Source organism: Lygodium microphyllum, chromosome 8 (genome assembly GCF_053477565.2).
Source record: "Lygodium microphyllum isolate KBCC chromosome 8, Lygodium_microphyllum_v1.1.10, whole genome shotgun sequence".
Taxonomy (NCBI): domain Eukaryota; kingdom Viridiplantae; phylum Streptophyta; class Polypodiopsida; order Schizaeales; family Lygodiaceae; genus Lygodium; species Lygodium microphyllum.
Genome location: NC_141142.1, coordinates 94,317,430 through 94,339,664, shown reverse-complemented (window position 1 = coordinate 94,339,664; position 22,235 = coordinate 94,317,430). Strand labels below are relative to the sequence as shown.

Here is a 22,235-nt window from a genome sequence, read left to right as displayed (position 1 = left end):
ATATGCATGTGGGATAACAATGTGATATTCTTTTCGTCTTGATATTAACAGCTAAAAGTGTTTAAGATAATTTACCTGATGTAAACCCTTGACACTTGTAATAATAAGAGGGTTGTGAAAAACGAATAGATAACCCTTGCAAAATTAAGAGAGGGGAGATAGAGAGAAGTTGCTATTTTAGAGTGTGTATGAGAGAGAGAGAGGGGGAGAGAGACAGGTTGCCATGAGAGAGAGAGAGAGAGAGAGAGAGAGAGAGAGAGAGTGTGTGTGTGTGTGTGTGTGTGTGTGTGTGTGTGTCTTCGTGAGCACACAAGAGAGAGAGAGAGAGAGAGTGTGTGTGTGTGTGTGTGTGTGTGTGTGTGTATAAGAGGGGGAGAAAGAGAGGAGTTGCTTATTTGGTCTAGTGCTCTCTAATCTAATATTCATTAGTTGCTATATTTGAGAGAGGGGGGAGAAAGGAGACACAACAGAGAGAGTGTGTGTGTGTGAGAGAGAGGGAAAGGAAAGAGGGATAGAGAGAGTGTGGGTGTATATGTATTTGTGAGCGACACAAGGAGAGAGAGAGAGAGAGCAAGTGAGAGAGAAGGTGAGTGTAAGAGAGGGAGAAGCGAGAAGTTGCACAGAGAGAGAGAGAGAGAGAGAGAGAGAGAGAGAGAGAGAGAGAGAGAGAGAGAGAGAGTGTGTGTGTGTGTGTGTGTGTGTGTGTGTGTGTGTGTGAGATGGGGAGGAGAGAAAACAGAGAGAGAATAATTGGTGGAAGGTGGGGGATAGAGAGAGAGAGAGACCTTAATTAACATGGGGGGAGAAACATGGAAGGGGACAGTAGTGGTGAAAGTGGTGGAAGTGGTAATGGCAGTGGCAGTGGAGGTGGCACTAGAGGTGGTGGTGGTGGTGGTGGTGGTGGTGGCAGTAGGGGTGGTAGTGGTGCTTGATATGTGCACAAGAGAATGGGAGGAATATGTGGAACAAGAAATGGAGGTTTCCCATAAAAGCTCTCTTAAATACTCACTCAAAAAGCTCGCTTATTGCCCTTTCCCTCTCCCTTACAAGTCAAGGTTTAAGGTATTTTCTCTCTTAATGAATTAACAAGAGAAGTAATTCTTTCACTAAGAAAGATGAGAAAGGTAATTCTCTTACTAAGAAATATGAGAGACGTGATCCTCTAGAAGTGGAGAGAAGTGATTTTTCATTTCTAAGGACTAAGATGACACAAGCTTTTGTGTGGAAGTTAATCTTAAGGTTGAGGCCCAATGCAATCTAATGAACTCGCCTTATCTATGGCTCAAGGTGGTTACATGGACCATGAGTTAATAATAGAGTTTAAAAAGCTACTTTTCGTAAAATAGACATGGTGGATCCATTTTTAAAATATCTCATGATAGAAAGTCGGTCTCTAGAAATGGCCCACTTGAGTTATCAGAAACACCTAGATCTACAACTTTTGTGTTGGACATTTTTCCATCCAAGCAACGCACAGATAGATATTCCAAAATTGATGTTGCAAAGTAGGTCCTGGAACAACCACATCTTGCATGAAGATCAACCTTTCCAATCTTGGCACTCAAGTCTCTCTCCAAGAAGAGAAGCTCTTGGACCCTATAAAAGGGAGGCTCTCCTTGGTTGTGGGGGAGGTGAAGGAAGCATCACTTTGTATACATGCAAGAGGAGGAGAGAAGACGGTTCGAGTCTCACAAAGTATTGCGGAAGCTCTGTTGAAATCTAGTTCCAAGAGGAGATCCCTACACATATTGTGTAGAAGAGAAGGTGCAATTGCTGCAGAAGCTCTGTTAAAATCAAGCTCCAAGAGGAGATCCCTATACATATTGTGTACGAGAGAAGGAAAGACTCAAGAAGGATCAAAAGGTGCCAACTTCTAAGTTGTGCAAGTGTTATCCAGTTGTATACCATGCAAGGAACCATGATCTTGTTCCCAAGATCTACAAGTTAAGAACTGGTTTATGTGTAACGGAAGAGCTTGCTCCTTGTCAATAAGATAACTCCACAAGGGGGGGGGACTGGCCCATCTTCCAGTCCGTAGTGTGTTGTCAATCTCTCTATCTCTCTCTTTCTCTCTACATCTTTCTTTTCTCTCATCAGTTCTCTCTCTGCGCCAGCATAATATTCACCATATATCTTTTTAGTATATAAGAAGGTTGAGCGTGTATCTCGGATCTTATAATACACACGCACTTCCATGTCCACGCCAACATCCACGTTCACGCACGTGCACGCACATGCATACACACACACACATACACACACGCACACGCACACGCACACACACACACACACACATACACATGTCATTTGTATTAATTTTCAAAAGCTTGAGCTATCAAGGCCAATATATTGCCTACCTTTATTAGTACTATTGCAAGTGAAAGCCTATCTTTTGACCAAACTTTTTTCATAGACCTAGTATTTACATATTAAAGTCTTACATGATCATGCATACAATAAAAACATGTTTGTCTAGCATGTTTTTAGTCCTTAAGTTTTGACATAAACCACTCACATTCTTTATAAGGAAGGAGGCATATGCAATGTTTATGTTCTAGTGAAACTCTATTATTAGGCTAACAATAAGGGTCTCAAAAGAGCTCATAGAAAAATAGTGTCATATTTTTTTGCCCAAAATTGTAGTGATGAAAAGTTGGCACCAAACTTTTTTTTTTGCAAAAAGTATGCACTATTGTTGTATAAAAAGCTTTAATCCTCTTGTAACAAAACCTTCACACTATGCCATTTAAACTTGAGCTAATTCAACAAAGCTAGAACCTCTCTCTTCACATTTTCAAAACTCTCCACTATTGAGTGACCCAAGCTCTCATTTCTCAAGCCTCCAATTTGAGAGCAAGTGTTGGAACCAAGAGTGGGTTCAATTGCCTAAAATTGCCATTGTATAGAGAAAATGTAGGTGTTTATAGAGTACCATATAGAGAGATGTTAAAGTGACCATATACAAATATGCTAAAATAATCAATAATTTGGGTCCCAAAATGAGAACTTTGTTGCCAAATGTGTAGCCAATTTCTATGGGGGGTCTTTGAAAACAAATGTTAGCAATTTGGGCCCTTTAGCTCAAGTTTAGTCAAGTTAAACAAGAATGGTAGTAGCCAAAAGTGGTAAACTATTGGAGTTTTTCTATCACCCCCAAAGCAATCAAGCCATTAGTAGCTAGTGTGAGTGTGTGGTGGGTTGCTAAGTAAAGACACTACAAATTATACAATTCTCTTCATCACATGCAATGATTAAAGCATAGCCAATAATCCTTATTTAGCTCTCAACATTCTTTTGATAAATTAAACAAGCAAGCCCCTATAGTGGTGTCAACAATTCCTACTCTCATATACTTTGATGTGGATTGTACAATATCCTTGCGAATATATCATAGGGTCAATCAAAAGATGTTGAGATTGTAAATTCCAACCACCAAGATGTGTCAATGTTATTGTCTGGATGCACTAAGGTTCTTCGTTATGGATGCAACATACAAGTATTACACTCATTATGGATGACATAATTATGTTGCTGACCCACATCTTATTTGTATTGTTAGATTATGACATTATATCTTTAGTACATGTATACCATAACACGTACTTTAGATGAAGAAGTTGTAGATAAGAAGAAGTAAAATAAGAAGGACTAGTTTGCCTTCATCTTTTTGTCACACACACACACACATAGAGAGATATATATATATATATATTTTTTATTTTTATTTTTTTTAATTCTTGTGACTATGTCCATAGTGTGAGAGAATGCCACAACATAAAGTAGTGCATATCCCCTATCTTTTGTCAAAATATGTACAAGATGAATTATAAGAAACATGCAAATGAAGTAGGTTAATTCACCTACTTTGATAGCTTTTGGTGAATGTACGTGTTTTAATAAATGCTATCAAAGGAACATCACAAGCCTACTATCTATGCTTTGGAAATCTCTTAGAGCTAGCACTTAACCTAACTACAAAAAGAAAATCTATTTCATGTTAATGTGTCCAATCGCATGTGAATCCTAACTGACACTCTTAGGAACACACATAGTCTCTTTGACCTTTGAACCTCTTTCTTGTTATGCACAATAATCATGCATTGTAACATTCACTTGTAGTATGTTTATGTGGGCAGAGTGACCACTTTTCAATATCAAATCTCAAATACATGTCCTAAAAGGTAATATTGTGTGGCTCCTTCCTCATTTGAAAACATTTCTCTACTATGCACAAGCCCTAGTTAAGATGTTGTAAAAAAGCATATGCGCATATCCCCTAAGTGATGGGCTACTTGTTAACACTTGGTCTTATGCCCATGAAGTTGTGGATTCCAATCCTCCTCATTGCACAATCTATGTTTCACAAATATGGGGATTCCCATTAAACTATGCACTTCCTATGTAGGTTGTATTCATTATGGGGGGACATTCTACGGAGGAGTCGAGGGCATGATCTTCGCCTTGACATTGTAAAGGGAAATTGTATGCATGTACTCGCCTATGTGTAGCCAAACCCCTTACTATAGTTTGAATTTATTCTTGTTCAGCTATAATCAAGACTCACTAATGACATTTTTCTCCAATCAACGGTTTTTCCTACCATCTAGTTTCCTTTCACTTTTTGCCAACTTGATAACTTAAATGTCAAATTTTTTGCTAATTTGCAACAAGATTGATAAAATTTTGAGCGAAGGATTAATACAAGGCTCAAGATTTTTGGTGGGTTTTCAACAAGATTGGTAAAAATCTGAGCACAAGGATTTATATAAGGCTCAAGAATTTGAGTTGAGATTTTGAACTACAAGCCATGTAAAGGATGGCTTTACACAACCATATTAAGGTTGGTTCACATGAAGCAAGGGTTGTCTATGTAATGTGTGACATGCACAACCAACAAAAAGGTGTCTATAACATGAATATACATCTACCTTGACTTGACCATACTAACCAACTCTTAAGACATCAGCTTATTGCAAAAGGCATGGGTTTGAACTAGTGACCTTTGTGATATTCACCCTTCTTCTTTTTTCGAGAGGCCACACCAATAAAAAAGTTGTATGTAGCACGAATATCCATCTTCTATGATGATGCTCCCACTCTCAACACATCAAATTATTATGGAAGGCATGGGTTTGGACTGGTGACTTTTGGGGTATGCACCCTTCTTGTTTCCAAGAGGCCAATCACGACTTGGTATTTTACAAAGTCAATTGTATGTTTGTCTGGCTAAGTGCAAAAAGAGCTACTGTCTATTTTCGAGGAGCATTGTCCCATGTCCAGGCAGGAGTGTGACGAGCCTAAAAGGCGGCCTGTTTGAACATTGGCTATAAACCATGAAATCAAAGGCTAGTTGATTGCAGATTCGAGTGTGAATAGAGTTTATTGGGTGCATGGGCTGCACATCTCCTACAAGTTTATTAAAATCTCTATTGGTATCCAAAAGTCAATCGGAAAAGGCAGCAACCCTTAGGAAATGTAGACCCCAAGGGCCGTGTTGTGAGGTGTACCCTTGATTCTCATCATGGGAAACAGAATGGTCCTTTGGGTTGGTTGGCTGCAACTCAATAAAGAAAAGAGTGTCAAGATGATGAATCAATGGTGTGGTTCACATGCAGGGGGGGTGGGGGTGGAGTTAGAAGGTTACATCTCTCTCTGTCCCCATCAAAAAGCAGCTGAAACGACCTATCACAGTCCTAAAAAATAGCAGAAAAGAAAAGAAAAGAAAAAGAACTGTTGCATCACAAAGGTCTTAATGGGAAGTTATGCATAAAAAGCAGGAAAGAAGCTGTCTGGAATCGACATACTAGGATATCAATGCATATACTAAATTTAAAAACCTAGCAGGTAATATCCAAGGATTATTATTATTATTATTACTATTATTAACAGAGCATTCTGGAAAAGGATCTGCATGAGTCACGGGTTGGCCAAAAACAAAGTCTGTGGCGCATATTTTGATCTCAATAGGGGCGCAGGGGTCTGGCGCCTTATTATTATCATAATGCATGCCCAACTTACTGATTATGCATGATAATCACTGATTTTGCAGAACAGTGATGCTAATAGTGCATCAATAATGATTCTAATGCGTGCCCAAATTACAACTAGCTCCGCATCAATAATGATGCTGATTAATGTGCATCCATAGTGATGCTAATGTATGCCCAAATTATTGATTGCGCATCACTAATGATGCTGATTATTATGAGCTGCAGTCTGCATGCCCAAATTACTGGTTCTGCATCAATCATGATGCTAATTGCGCATCAATGATAGTTATGCTAATGTATGCCCAAATTCTTGATTAGGCATCACTAATTACGCTGATTATCATGAGTTGCAGCCTGCATGCAAAAAGTCCTGCTGCTGATCTCCAAAATTAGTCGGACCCTGCTTTTTTCTCTTTTTTTTTGCCCCTTTTTCTTTCCAATTCTTTGTCTTTTCTGTCTAAGTGGGGATCAGAGAGGGTTTTGACCAGAGTCGGACGGCCCATCGTCGCCTTCCTCCTCTTCTTCTTCATCTTCCAATTCTGCCCTCAATGCATCAATTCATGCCTCCCTATAAACCAATTGTCTTGGGGCTCAACCATTTCATTATCATCACCGGTAGCCATGTCCAGCTGCCCCCCGCTAGTACTGCTGCATTGGGCCGGAGCACCATCAAGCCCTCTGATGCTGTTCCTCCTCCTTTGCTCTGCTGCATTGCTTTTCCACTCCACATCCATCGATGGCCGAGAACTGCCGCCCTCATCCGGCATCAATGTCCGTATGTCTGCCGTGGAGAGCATCAATGAGGATCTCCTTCACAGGTAATCTCCCATCAGCGTTTTTTACTTGAAGTCGCCTTAAAATTGTTAACACATATACTGCAACTATTGTATGGCATTGTACTTGCCCTTCAGTATCCACAGTCCAGACACCATTGAATTAGACAGTTGCAATTTGCAACACACAACCAGCTCATTGCATTCTTTATTGCATCAATGCGTTTTGGATAAATGAGATCGTCTTTGACAAGAAATAAGGCGCTAGCTCGTTCTGCAAATCAGAAAAATCTCTCCATACTGGGTTGTGTTTACGAATAGCTCATTACTGGGCTGTGTGAAAAATCTCTCCATACCGGGCTGTGTTTACAAATAGCTCAATATTCAGAGGACTTTTTGGAGATTGCGCAAAGCTACTGTTAATCAGAACTAGCGAACTCTTGTAAGCCACCAAGAACAATCTTATATTTGTCATTGCTGTGATTAAGCCAGTCCATCACGTTTTTGTGTACAACTTGTTTTTGGATCCATGCATCACAATAATTTTAGACAAATTCTCACAAGAATCTTAGACAATTTCCCACTAAAATTCCCGCATTGTGAACTTGTATGATAACGTCATGAGCTTCTGCTCAGGAGACACATTATTACTTAGCTAGGTGAGGTTGGGAGCTGTGAGGCAGGCACTACCAGGCCAATAGATCCCTGGCCCCAACTGCACATAATAGGTGAAAACGAAGGAAAAAAACCCCTTTTCTACAGATGGGAAAAGGTCAAAAACTTCTTGTACGTGCTGCTCTTGATATCTGCCAAGTTTGTCTAGACTTAACATACTGTGCATGCTTGCCCATGCTGCAGGGACCTGCTTGGTGCAGGCACATTCCGAGCACACTCACCGAAGCATAGTCCACATTCTTTTGCTCCAATGCCAGCACCTTTGGCACCACCAGATCTTTCCAATCCTGCTGTTGTATTACAGGAATATCTGTTTCCTCTGGGCGGTGCTCCATTTAATAGCTGCCATGCATCCACAATTGTCGAGGTACAATTTGGCTTAAACCAGGCTCGGTTCATTCAAAATTGTGTAGGAACGATCTATCTTTCAAGCTCTGGATCATTAAGTTATCACTTCCATTTGCAAGAATTATTTAGTAGTATCTTGTCCTGTAAAATTCAACACTTGTTTCTTGGTTTTGATTCCATAATGCTTTTCGTTGCTCTAAGCTCTTAAATTCATTATCAAATTTGTAGGTAGACCCAGGGGTGTTTCTTGTGGCATATTTTGGTGGCAGTAGTGAAGGTGCTCCTGATGTAAAGATATGGATGCAGAGGTACAAGGTACAGCAATGGGACTAACGATTCTGCAAATCGACACTACTAAGGCAGTTGGAGATCAGTCTAACAATTTTTAAAACTGTAATTGCAGGATGGTGTTTGGTCCCCTCCAGAAGTCATTGATGAAGAGCCTAATGTGCCTTTGTGGAACCCTGTACTTTTCAAAACACCCAATAATGACATTCTGATCTTTTATAAAATTGGGCCAGAAGTACAAAAGTAAGAGTCTTCCAAATTTGAACCATACAAAATTGGGCCAGAAGTCTAAAAGTAATAGTGCTGCTATCTGAGAATCACATAACATGCCATGTCAGGAGATACAGACCATGTACAATCTGAATGGGTATCTTTCTAGGAGTAATGACGGACCACTTTGCTTTTGCCTACATTTCCAGCATTGCATTATTATTGGGCTTCCTACATGATAGGAAACTTCCACTTTTGTGGGCTTCGGCGATGATGAAACCAGATGGGATATTCATTCATTGGGTTGATTTCATCACAACGAACTTGTCCTAATTGGTTGGATTATCATGCAACTAAGCATTTATCAACTGGAAGGGGCTTTTGGGGGAAAAAATGGGAAAAGGATGGTTGTCTGTGCTGTAGTCAAAGACCACATTGTTGTATATTCCACATTCTGGATTACAAACATATTTGTGTACAGTACAGACCAAAACTGAAGGTTGTGATGTAACTTCAAACATTCTTATCGACTAATCACGTTCATATTATCTTCCCCATCTCACACAGGCTAGGTAGGACAACAATTGATTGCTTGACAAGTGGTTATTTGTGTAAAGAGTAATGGAAGAATGACTTTTCATGCTTACTTTGATAGCACATACTTATTTTAGGCAATTGATCTGAGGTGCTCACCATAATCTATTGCCCAAATCATGCACACCTTTTGGGACTCCATTTCATGGCCAGTTATGAAGTTTAATAAAGAATCTAGCATGCCTTTTGTTTCAGAAATTCATTGAAAAGCTGATACACGCTTTGAAGTTACAAGCATTTCATGTTTTGGATTGTTGGTCAGGTTTCCTTTTGTTTGGCTCTTGCAGATGGAGTGGTTTTATGAAACGATCAAATGATGGAGGACAAACTTGGTCGAGCAGGATCCAGTTGCCTCCTGGAATTCTTGGTCCTACAAAGAATAAAGTTAGTCATTCTTGGCATTAATACAACTTGAGAGCCAAATTCTCAAAAATAAGTTTGTTTAGATAAATTTTATATCTGTTAGAATTGGTAAGAGTCAGAGGGTAAAATGGTGACAGAGTGTGAAGGTAAATTAGAATACAATACAAGGAGGATTGCATAGCCAGTGGATAATATGGAGAGACTACTCCAGGTATAATATAACTACTTACATGCATCATGAAATCAGAACTTTAATACCGAAATTACAACCGCAGATGTAAACACACAAGCTAAATCTAACAACCCATTGAACATACATGTATGAGCTTTATGGAAGAAAACTCGGCCTTGAAACATTGCCTGAGAGTCCAGTACAGTCACAAATTTCAGGGGCCTGTAAACAAGGTGGAGAAAAGGTAGATTGACAGCATCACAACTCTACAATGATGGAGTTGAGTGAGTAGCGTATCTCCTGTACATTGAGGCATATGAACTTGTGATTGTTCTTTTTGCACACAGTATGTGAACTTGATTTAAAGTGTCAGTGTAACCTCTCCAGAAGTGTATTGACTTAGGAAAGAGTGCCTTACATAATTTGTCCTTGTGTCAATATATTTCTGTGCCTCCCTAGTTGTAAATTCTGATTATATCTCTTTTAAGGAGGACAAAAGGACTGTAACTCTACTTCTCAATTATCCCATAGAACTTGTACTAGACCTATCAAATTCTTTTGGTGTCTGTAACCCTTGTTTCTATGGCCAATCCACAATCTTGCAAGCATGGATCCAAGTGCTTTGTGTAATTTGGAAGTGGCTTGTGGCTTTCCTGACCTTTGCAGGTGGGCTACTTTTCTGTCCTCTTTGAGGATCATTGAGCTGAACCTTGACAGACAGATTTCTCATTGCTGGCTTTGTAACTGCTTTGGTTCGATGTAGAGTCTTTGCCATGCTCTGAGACCAACTTCATCTTTTGTGCTCTTACTGGGGACCCTGGCAAGTTGCAACTAGATTGACCTCACTTTCTCCCTTTCTTCCTGGAGCATTTTTTGATAATCTGTCGACTCTCACTTCTACTGTGCTTATTACCCATAGTATCATTCTTTGTTTGCTGCATAATATGGTGGGCTAGTTACATGAAGCATTTGACATATTATGTACAAACTAAACAAGTCTACCTATGTGTATCCAAGATCCCATTGCAAGTACTGGACAATAGCCCCAGCAAACCATTGAAACAAGTACAGTTGAAATAAGTACAGTTGCAGTACTATCCAAATATTTGCATAATCATTCAGCTTGATGATGCAACTATGTTAACTGGTAACACATGTACAATATTCACGATGACAACTTCATCTTCATACAAAATGTATAACCTTTTTCCCTTCAAAAATGTGTGCTTTCATGGTTACAAAGTTTTGGATGTGATGCTGATATTTGAATTACTATGCACACCATTCTTACCTTTTGTAAATATGTTTCAGCCATTGCTATTGGATGATGGAAGTCTCCTTTGTGGTTCTTCCGTTGAGAGCTTTATGTCTTGGGGTTCATGGGCAGAGGTTTGGAACTCGAAAGAGAGAGAATTCATTTCTTGTGGCTTTTGTAAAAGGTGGTGTGATACTCGTTGAACCAATTCTTGGTATTGCAGATTACACATGATTTTGGAGCTACATGGTCCAAGCAGGGACCTATTTATGTGAGAGATGTGCTTATGGGTGTCATCCAACCTGTTCCATTCAAGTCAAGCAATAACACCATAAGAGTCTTGCTCCGATCCTCATTTCAGATTGGAAAGGTTTGCATTGCCGAATCATCAGACGGGGGTTTAACGTGGAGTTCTGTGCAGCAGACAGGACTTGAAAACCCTAATAGTGGTATAAACCTGCAATCCAGGAACCTAAATAACAATGCCAAAGTTTCTGTTTAAACTTTCCACTGTGTCACTGCCTGTGACTATGCATATACTGTCATCTGTATTCTCTTTCATCGTTCTAGGGACATAACACGATATCTGGGGTTTGTGGGTGATATGGCCCGAAGTCGTATACCATGGATGACATGAGCGATAGGATGGAAATCATGAAAGCATATAATTACCCAAAAGGCCACCATGTGATTGTTGTAATTTAGGTGCAATGTCATGTTAGAGTCCAAGCCTGCGACTCTCTGTGGCAGTGGTTCCACGTGAAGACAAGGGCGTGACAAGAACTATGTGCCATGTATGGTCTGTGCGGGTTTATTTGTGTTGCCGTAGAGCTTTGTGTGATGGTGATAAGACGCCATGGTATAATTAAGCGGCTCCTTCTGAGCAGGTATTGATGGGATCAAGCTACCTGATGGGCGCCTGCTTCTTCTTTACAACACAGTGTCGCGTGCTGTTTTAAAAGCTGGAGTTTCGTATGACGACGGAGACTCATGGCATGAAGTTTTGACTCTGGAAGACAGGGATCACAACGAGTATTCTTATCCAGCCGTAATCCAAGCCAGCGACCAGCTTGTACATGCAACTTATACCTACAATCGGACACAGATTAAGGTATGCTGCCCTACCACCTTTTTTTCCTGTGCTTCTTCTTTCTTGCAGTTCATTGCGAGGAATGTCTACATATGTTAATTTCTTTTGTTCCACTACTCCATATTTAACAATGATTAGTCTTGCCAATGCAAGGCCAAGTAAGGATCATAGGAATGAAGAGGATTTGCTTGCAATGTCCCATTTTATGTAAAGTCGTCGTGGCCTTTCATTTAAGGTAGGGGCTAATCTATTCCCCCCATGTCACAGAAATGCCCAAAAAGTTCGGTTGTCGTCTAGTTGAGATATTGAATCTCGATCCTATATCCAAGTTGAGGTTTTTTATATCAAGTTCATGTATTCCATACATAATCTCGAGCTTCCCCCTTGCAGTCAAACATACAGAATAAGGATAAGCTAGATTTAGATGGGAAGATAATCAAATTCAAGCTCAAAGTTGAGGAACTGAGGCCTTCTAGATCGGATCTGTGAATTCTTTCCTATTAATCGAAACATGGCTAGTATGCTTATTCCCAAATGTAGTCACTTCTTGTAGAATAATGAGGTCACTTCAAAGATGAGTAGACATCTATATTAAAATATGTCAAAAGAGACATCACAAAAGTTGCACATTGAGGTGTAACTGAGTAACGAAATGCGAGGCTGGAATTGGAAGAATTGTGGCGCTTTAGTAAGAAAGGTCAGAGATTAGGGATGGTTGGTAATCATAGCAAATGGAAGTAACAGTAGCAAGTAAAAAGAAAGCTGTATTTTCAAGTATCAAAAGTTTTAGAAGAAATCCGATTATCATTTCCACATTGTGAATTATGAGAATACCATGAGCCTATAAATGATAAAGGATTGCATGTCTAACTAGTCGCAGCTTGGGGCATGGGGTTGCCAGCACCTATTCATTGTAATGACCTACCTTGTAATACATAAAAAGTTTGACATTCCTTAATTTTGCCAATGTGCCTTGTAATACATAAAAAGTTTTTGACATTCCCTTTTCTTTTGATGGCAACCCCATGTCCCCCTAGCCACATGTAGCTAGGTGTGAGGTGCCTCCTAAGGAGCTCCTAAGCACAAGCTCATTGAACACTTAAGGCAAAAGAAAGGAATGTAAAAAACTTATTATGTATTACAATGTAGGTCATTACAATAAAAAGTGGGGGCTAGCAACCCCATGCCCCCACTAGCACCTAGCTAGGTGTGTGGTGCCTCTCGAGCAGAAGCTCATGGTGTTGAACACTTCAAGCAAAAGAAAGGAATGTCAAAACTTCTTGTGTTACAAGCTTGGTCATTACGATGAAAATATTCATAGAAAGGATCAACAAATGCCATGCACATATTTACAATTGCAAATTTAATTGAAAAGATTAGAGAAGTGGTTGTATGATTTGGGTTTAATATAAGTAACTTGACTTCTATTATTGCATGTTTATATATTGCAGCATGTGGTGCTTCGTCCAGAGTTCTTGCGCTAGCAAAAGATCCTAAGTTGGTGCGCCATTTTCTTTTCCATCCCTACCAAAATCTTCCACTGTATATTAAATTGTATAGTATTCACCCACCAATTTCTTTTGCCTTCCATTGTCATCAATTCTTACACTATATGCATTATCATTACAAGTCTTAGCAATAGGTATTGAGGGACATTTTTCAAAGATTGCAACACTTCTCTGAATTGTGAAGCCCAAAATGCAAAAGAGTGTATATATAATCTTTCAACAACTAAGGCCTGTCCCCTGCCTCCCATGGGGAAGAATTTTGGCCAAGCAAGACTACTTCTTGATTTTCATGATTGGGTCTAAAAGACTCACCAATATCAATTCAACCTTCTATTCATGTTTACTTTTCCATTCTAATACCTCTCTCTCTCTCTCTCTCTCTCTCTCTCTCTCTCTCTCTCTCTCTCTCTCTCTCTCCACACACACACATGCATGTAAGCCATCATCATGTACTTACACTTGATAGCACTTTCATATTATGAACATTCCTATGAGGGGATTAACTATTAATTATTTCTATTAATATATACACAACTCTAATAAAGTATGTATGAATGAGGGATCATCAATTGGTGAAAAAGATTGGGGTGTTTTAGTTTTTCCCAAAAGGATTCTCTCTCTCTCTCTCTCTCTCTCTCTCTCTCTCTCTCTCTCTCTCTCTCTCTCTCTCTCTCTCTCATTTGAGAATTTTTTGCACACATCAAGCACATGCTTTTGAAAAAAAGGTCTTTATGACATGATAAAATCACAACACATGCAAATATTACATGTCTACCACATAAAATATTTTGGCCTTTGCAAACTCACAATTGATTTATTCAAGCTACTTAATGCATTCATTGAAAACACCATATTGGGGAATATGGGAATTTCCCATAAGTTTGGAATATGTGGTCAAATCTTTGGATTTTTCATCACTTGAACACTATAACTCCAAATCAAGCGCTCTATAGCTCAATAGATTCCATTTTTCAAGCGCTTTCCAATGATAGGTCACATCATATGGTTTTGAGAAACTTATGGGCATGTTATCTGAGTGCCACCTTTTTAGTATTCAAAAAATGGGAATTGGGAGATTCCCAAACTCACTAATATTGTGTTTGAATACTTTGGTATGAAGAAAAGATAAAAGGAAACCAATTACATATTTGTTCTATGAAAGGTTGGATATGCATTTGCATTTGGATATACAAAGGCTTTGTATATACATGTAATCTCTTTTATGTAACAACCTTGTAAACTTTCATCTATACATATATACGCAATTGCAACATGTACACATATTCTGTGTTTGTATCCTTAAGTATAATACATCATAGGCCACTCGACGTGATATCTAGAAGCAACTTTATATATGCCCTTGCACTCTATCAAATTATTATAATTAAAAACAACATTGTTATGTTGAAAAGGGTCATAAATGGAGGATATATGAAATGCACCACAAAATAAGATATAAGACATATACACAATTGTATCAAAGTTTATCCAAGCATTACAAAAAGCCCCCCCATGTCAACAAAAAATGAGACTCTCTCCAAAAGACCCAAGCAAAATGGAGCTTTACAAGGCTACTACTAGGTCATTGGAGAGCTTCATTAAGGTGGTCTTATAGAAGCTTTGCATCTCATTTTCTACCATGTTCATAGCTCCTAACAAGCTAGTGGAGATGGTCTCCTAAAAAGCATTTATATGAGGCACTCCACTGGCCTTGTATTACTCCACATGTCATCTCCCATATAGATTTATCTTTTCTTCCTCTTAGGCAACTTTGATCCTAGCATTAGTGAGCTAGCAACCGATTCTTCTTAGTTGCATTCTTAGCTCAATTCTTTTTCTTTTGTATCTTGTTTGTGTTTTGTAGCTTGTGAATGACTAAGCTTGCTCCTTGAGTTCATGCTTAGTTCAGTTGTCTATAGCTTGTGAGTAACTAATCTTGCTCCTTGAGTCTATCCTAAAGCTCATTCATAGTGGTCTTCTATTCTTCAAACTGATTTTGGAGCTTTTTAAGCATTAGTTTGTGCTCCTTCAACTGGTTCTAGCTATCAACATGCTCTCATATTTATGGCCTAAGAGATAACATTTTGTTTTTGACTTCATACCACTTGCTACCATTAGTATTCTACCAATGTGCTACTTTTAGTGTGTTATCAATGTGCTAGCAAATCGATAGCTTGGGAGCTACCATTTTGTTCTCAACTTAATAGAGTGTGTTACTTTTAGTATCATCCTTGGGAGAGGGAACGCTCAATGTCTCATCAATCTACCCTATCTGCAACTCATCTTAAGTTGCCTTCACTTATTCCTTGACCTTTTCAATTGTAGCTAGCTACTAAATTGGGTCAGGATATACCTTGTCCTTGGAAATGGTTTCCTTAGTTGTCTACAATGTTTACGTGGTACTCTTTGTGCTACAGATGACAGCCATTTGTTGTGGTGACATGAATCCTTCACTCTTAATTTTGAATTCAGCTCTCTTTGTCCTTTTCTAAGCACTCTTTTTGTAAATGATTGATCCATTCATCATCATGGGACCTTCAATGCTCACTCTCCCAACCTTATTGTGTATGCAAGTGATGGCATGCATAGGAATGGGAATGCTATCCTCATCACTCATTGATCTTTTTCACTGCAAATAGGATCAAAGAAACATATGGTACTATTTCCTTACTACTATTTGCCTTACAATGGGGACATTTTGGAAACATGTGCATGATTTTGCATTCAAGGCAATGCTAATTAGCATCATTTACCAAAGGAAGGGGGTCCTTGTTGTTGCAATGAATGCATTGCACATTTTGATGGTATGATCTAGAAATTGAGTGATTCTGCCATCTTAAGTAGTTCTTACTACTACTTCCTAACATATATGATTAAGTCTTGGTTTTTGTGTGGTTTTTCCTATGGGTACATCCTAATGGGATCTATGGGGCCTTTTATCTCTACTATATTTGTGATGGAGGTCGTCCACACAGAAAGCCTCATTCATGACATTATTAATATTTGAGTGATCAAGTTTGCAGTTTCCATCTAAGGTTTCATACATCCTTTAATTATGGATGCCCTTGATGAAGGCTTTTGTGATTGCCTTGGTGCTAGTTCTCTCTGGAGTAGGGATCCACTTGTATAGACTCTAAACCTTAGAGATATAATGTCTCATGCTTCCATCCTTTGACTGTTTGATGTTCATGAGTCGAGTAATGAGGTTATCCCCATAGCCAACTTTAGTGAAGCATTTGATAAGTCCTTATGTTGTATGAAAGAGGCCTTCTCGACAACATCAAGACTAGTAAGCCAAGTTTGCCCCTTTTCTCCTACGAAATGTCCAAAAGCCTATGCCTGCTTGGTATCACCAAGAAGGTTATTGGCTATCGTAAACTTGCTCAAATTAATTGATTGTTTGATAAAGCTATAAGGGTTGTCACTGGCATGATACTTCTCTTGTTGCTTAGCAACTAACAAAATTTTTCCATGGTCTCTAGCACCTTGAGTGCTTCTATCTTGATTATTATAGTTTGTGTGATGCAAGTCCCTACTTGCATCATATCAGAGTGGCCAAACATGCATCATTGCACAAGATTCGAGTGAAAATCTTGTGAGTAGCCTATTACTCCTACAGTCAATAACATTATGCAAATACTTTCCATTTTCTCTTGCATGATCGCAAGCTAAAGACTAGTGTCATTATTACCATCGAGTAATTGATTGAAAGTGTTTGTCCCTAGGCCTTGCAAATTTTCAAGTGTCTTTCCATAGCCTCAAGAGTCATGGTGGAGACACTAAACTCCATAGCTTGTTGGAAGCTATCGATTGAGGCCCAAAAGTCATATGAGGCATTACCTGAGCCCTCAAAATCTCTCCATTATGGTTGGTGTCATCCCCATGGTTTCTCTTGCTTCTAGGTAGACTAAGTGGATAACTTGGTCAATTAGGTCACATATGGGGGTTTTCCAATGTCTAAGAATCTACCACAGCACTAGGGTCTTTACTTTATGTGGATTTCAAAGGTTGCATCCATTATCTATAAGTGGAACTAGCTTAAAATCCATGAGAATTGGATACTCGTCCTCATTGAGGTGACATAAGGTTTAGCCTAAGGTTCTTCTTCTAGTGGCTCTTCCATGAAGTATAGGGGCATGTCACTAAGTGGATGAGTGATGATGGATCCAAATGGTTTAGATATTCTAGTCAGATTTGTATTCACCCTAGATGTTACAAGGGTCTTTGTTCCTTGGGTGTTAGCAGCGCCAACAAAGTTCCCCTTCTATAGTTGAGCTACCTAGTCATTTGATAGAACGGATGTGAATAGTGCAAGGGTATGGCAATCTCATAGGTAGCTGACGATGCATTTACTGGCATTCGATGTGCAGGTGCGTGGTCAAGGATCTGAGCATTCTGCCAAAAGATGGTTGCCATGACAATGAATGCACTACATGTGTGGTCTCATGGGTCATTTCAATGCATCCTAAAGCTTTGTGAGCTCAATTTTAATGTTAGCCATTTCTATAATAACTACAGACTACCTACTTGTTAGGGGTTTGACCCTATAGTACACATCCCATCAACCTAATAAGTCTAAGAGCTTTTGTTTGTCAAGCCTAATAAGACAAAACTCTTTGGCAATTGTGGTGGCGACAAGTTGCCAAAAACATGATCTAGTAAATCCATTTTTTGTAAAGTGCTTAACCAGCAAGCATAAGTTTTCATAGGCATTGTCCACATGGTGATTAGAATAAAGTATATGCCCAATAAGCAAGATAATAACCTTATGGGACCAACCAAAAGGAAATTGCTTGCACAATGGATATATCAGTTATTACTAGTAAAGGGTAATTCTTTCAATTTATTGTGTTCTAATAAGGGTAATACCATTCATGCAAGAGAGTTCCATATTTAGGAAGGTGGTGGTAAGTGATATGAAATGGCCTATTTCAAAGAGAAGAAAGAAGTTATTTAAGTTTCAAATTTGAGATGAACTCCTTTATAGATAGTGAAGAGGGACTTTGGGTTTCTACCAAGAGACATGGTAGGATTGGGTATGTTGATCAAAATGAGATTGTCATGGGACCAAAATGCATGGGAAAGATGCTTGAGAATATCACATCTTTTGTGAGAGGCTAAGTTCTTACAAAAGTTCTATTCAAAGAATGCCAAAAAGGGATTGCACCATAATGGTAAACAACTAAAACCCATAGAAATACATTTATTTTGTCTTTTGATGGTGCCCTAGATGGTATTGTTGTTGATGATCCAAGAATTGAGATGTACGCAATTCTCAAGTGATAACAAAGGATCTTCGGAAGAGCCTTTGTCCATCCAAACATAAACATCCTTGTGAATAGAGAGAAAGTTTTTCTCTTGTGGAAAAATGCCCATTTGTTGATGGTATCAATAATATTGATAACCCCAAATTCGCCATCATGAGGAATATTCATTTCTTAATGTTGGCTAAAAAGGTACTAAATTTTTTTGTAAGGCAAGTTGATGAAAACCTCTTAACTAGAATCAATAATCCAGAATGATCATATATTGATTCCAAAAAGTATGGTTGTTTTTCTATTAAACTCAACACTTTCAAGTAAAGATTGACTATCAAGTCCTCCAGTACCCCTGACTCAATCTACTTTAACTCCTAAGCAAAGGAGATGGGTGGTGATTTTACATAACTATGATTTTGACATTTCTCACACTCAGGGAAAATATAATATTGTCACTGATTCTCTCTCTTGGATGTGGGTATGCAAAGTATCCTCCATTTCAGAGTTGCATAGTGATTGGATTAAAGATCTTTAAGAAGCTTATTTGTTGGATGAGGACTTCAACCACATCTTCCAAAAATTACAACATGGGCTAATGGCTGAAAACTCCCAATATCAGCTCAAGCATGGCCTTATTTGGTCCCATGGTAAGATTGTCATCCCTTGCACTACTCGTTTCACACAGAAGATGATGTAAGAAATGCATTCTTTTCCCACTACTAGTCACTTGGGTGTTTTCAAAACATATGATAGGATTGCCAAGAGCTTTCATTAGAAAGGCTTATGGAGGGATGTCAAGGATTTTGTGACCAAATGTGTTCCATGCCAATAGAACAAGGACATATGCTTAGGCCTACTGGCCTCTTCTTATAGCCCCTTCCTACTCCTGAAGGGAAATGGATACATATCAGCATGGACTTCATCACTAGCCTCCCTGCTACTAAGAAAGGATGGAACAATATATATATATGGTAGTTGATCACCTCACCAAAGCTACCCTCTTTATCCCCACTAAGACACAATACACTTCCTCTTAGGTGGCCATTCAGTTTATGGAGTATGTCTTCAAGTTGCATGGCTTGCCACAAGTCATAGTACATGATCGAGATGCAAAGTTTATTGAGCAACTTTTGGCCCACTCTAGCATTGGTATTTTCCCTTTTAAGGCATTATATAGGTATAAGGTTCCCCTTCCTATAGTCTTATTCAATGTTAAGATCAACCCTTAGTTAGATTGTATGTATGCCTTGCTTTAACAATGCAAACTGAATCTTCAAAAGGAACAAAATCAAATGAAACTCTATGTTGATGAGAAAAGAAGGCATTTGGAATTCCAAGAAGGGGAGCTAGTCCTCTTGAAAGTACCTAAGTTCCATTACTCCACTCTCAAAGAGGGCAACAGAAACACCTGGCCCACCATCTCTATGGCCCCTATCGGATCTTTAAGAGAGTTGGTGATTTGGCCTACCGATTCGAGCTTCCCCCTACCACCAAGATTCACAATAATGTGTTTCATGTTAGCTAGCTAAAGCCATTCATTGGCACCTCATTGGACCATGTGGAAGAACTTCCCCCCATAGACGAAGAAGGTATCATTCAGTATATCCTTGAGGCAATCATTGGGCAACAAGATAAGCACTTAAGATCTTGATCCTTCAAGGAGTACCTGATCAAATGGCAAGGCCTACCCTTGGAAGAAGCCTCATGGCACGTAGCCACTATTGTCAATGAATTTCCTCACCTCCAAGATGCTTAATAGGCTAAAGACTAGCCAATTATGCTCCCTTTTGACCACGCCCTACCTACAAACTACACACTATTTTAGAATAGTTTTGTACTTGCCCAAATCTCAACAATGTGCTTCCTACATGGACTGGAAGTATATGTCATAAGCTCCGCTTCGACATGTGGCACATCCCATTTGGAGTAGCCTAACAAAATTTATGACAATTTTACCTCAGTAGGCCTGTCATGGACAACATGTTGTCCCTAGTCTTTACCCACCTATTTTCATTATAATGTGGCTTAAAAGTAGTACTCTCCACTCCACTCCTTAAGCCCATCTATCACTCCCCTCTAGTTGTCTTCGTTTTTTAGGGCAAAAACTTTCAAGGTGGGGATAGATTGTAACAAGTGGGATACATAGGAATTAGGGGTTAGATATCCAGTCACATTGATTGGGGTATATAAGGTGTAAGAGTCCCAGTTTAGGGAAACCAATTATTATCAAGAACATACTATTTACCTTCATCTCCAACTTCCATGGCTTCCTCCTCACTTCTCCCCTCTTTTCTATATTTCTCTCTCCTCTTCTAGTCTTTCTTTCTCTTCTCCCTTCTCTCTTTTTCTCTCTTCAGCTCATTCTCCTTTCTCCTCTCAACTTCATTCATTACAAAAATACATGTAGTTCTTGTATGATTAGCAACGTAAATTTCATGTCTTCTTACTGCTTTCTTCATTTTTTACAAGTTCACTCTATGAATAGAGTCCACATTTGGGTTGCAACAAAATATTAAAGTGATTCTCTCTAAGAATTTATAGAATACTTAGTCATATGCTTAGTTAGAATCGAGTATCTTTCATACTTATGTAAATGACACCAAGCATGCAAGCATCAAAAAGATGATGTCATGATTGTCTTCTGTAATTCCATTGGATCCATTTTACTCAAAGGAATTGAAAGCACAATATCTAAAACATCTTCCATGCTTTGCTATGTTCCATCACTAGGTGAAACTTTCAACTGAATATAAGATTTCTAATAGAGAAATCACAAAATTCTTCAAGATAAGCAATAAAAACATATGTAATCCTAGACCCTAAATCGAGTAAGAGTAAGCCAATTTAGGATTTTGAGAGTCAAATTGCCTTCAATAAATCCTAGTATTTTCTGTAGTATATATTCACATGGAATATAAAAACATAAGGATTTGTTCCCATCACATCTCTATACTATATGTGACATCCTATAAAAAGGCAATAAAAGAAGAATGATGTTTTAAAGGAAAAAATAAGATTTTTTCCTTATCCAAACATGCATTGAGTGGCCTCAATCATCCACAATCATCATGATAAGCAATCCACATGCATTAATGAGCAATGTGAATGCCATCATTTGATAAAAGACGACTAACTTTGAGAGGTATCTAGGGCTCTTATAAGTCTTAAGGTTTTTCACAACAAAGCCATAGGTTTTGTTCATATCTTCCACTCCATATAGAACTTAATTCTAAAATCAATCTAGAATGTGGTAAAAGAAGTCTACACCTTATGTGTATTAACATGATGAACTTACATGTCTCTCCTAAAAGTAGGTGTCCAATGCATTACAAACTTTATATTCTATATGCAATTTGATATATATATACATATATATTATGGCCCTTGGATTGCTTAGCTTGCAAATTATCCATGGTATCCAAAGATGCCTCACATGGGTGTCCAAAGGATATAGCTTATCTCGCTAATATTTGGAGGGAGGGCTAACACACACACACACACACACACACACACACACGCGCGCGCGCGCGCGCGCGCGCCCGCATGCACGCACGCATAGAGCGACAGTAAACAAAGTAAAGTAAACCGAACCAAACCAAATTAACTAATTCATAAACCAAATAAATAAGCTCAATCACACTTAACAAACTAAAAAATGAATTAACTAATAAACTAGTAAAATAACAAATAAACTAACAAACCTAACGAATA

The 22,235-nt window shown here is 38.7% G+C and overlaps 1 protein-coding gene across 2 annotated transcripts; it reads left to right on the top strand.

Annotated features, from left to right (window-relative positions):
• The first annotated feature begins 5,982 nt into the window (after positions 1–5,982).
• Positions 5,983–13,601, top strand: LOC148032616 (uncharacterized). 2 transcript variants are annotated; one of them, XM_087683237.1, is made up of 9 exons: positions 5,983–6,808; positions 7,622–7,805; positions 8,015–8,101; positions 8,190–8,317; positions 9,166–9,262; positions 10,725–10,802; positions 10,892–11,117; positions 11,610–11,779; positions 13,210–13,601. In XM_087683237.1, exons 1-9 carry the CDS (start codon positions 6,612–6,614, stop codon positions 13,240–13,242), a joined length of 1,200 nt encoding a protein of 399 aa, XP_087539363.1. In that variant the 5' UTR covers positions 5,983–6,611; the 3' UTR covers positions 13,243–13,601. The 2 variants fall into 2 exon arrangements, with proteins under 2 accessions (XP_087539363.1, XP_087539362.1); XM_087683236.1 differs by having other exon boundaries at positions 5,990–6,808; positions 11,556–11,779.
• The last annotated feature ends 8,634 nt before the right edge of the window (positions 13,602–22,235 follow it).

Coding starts and splice junctions, on each gene's coding strand:
- LOC148032616 (XM_087683236.1), top strand. CDS start 6,612: ATGTCCAGCTGCCCCCCGCTAGTACTGCTGCATTGGGCCGGAGCACCA. Junction 7,806..8,014: donor ATGCATCCACAATTGTCGAG/GTACAATTTGGC, acceptor TCAAATTTGTAG/GTAGACCCAGGGGTGTTTCT. Junction 9,263..10,724: donor TTGGTCCTACAAAGAATAAA/GTTAGTCATTCT, acceptor AATATGTTTCAG/CCATTGCTATTGGATGATGG.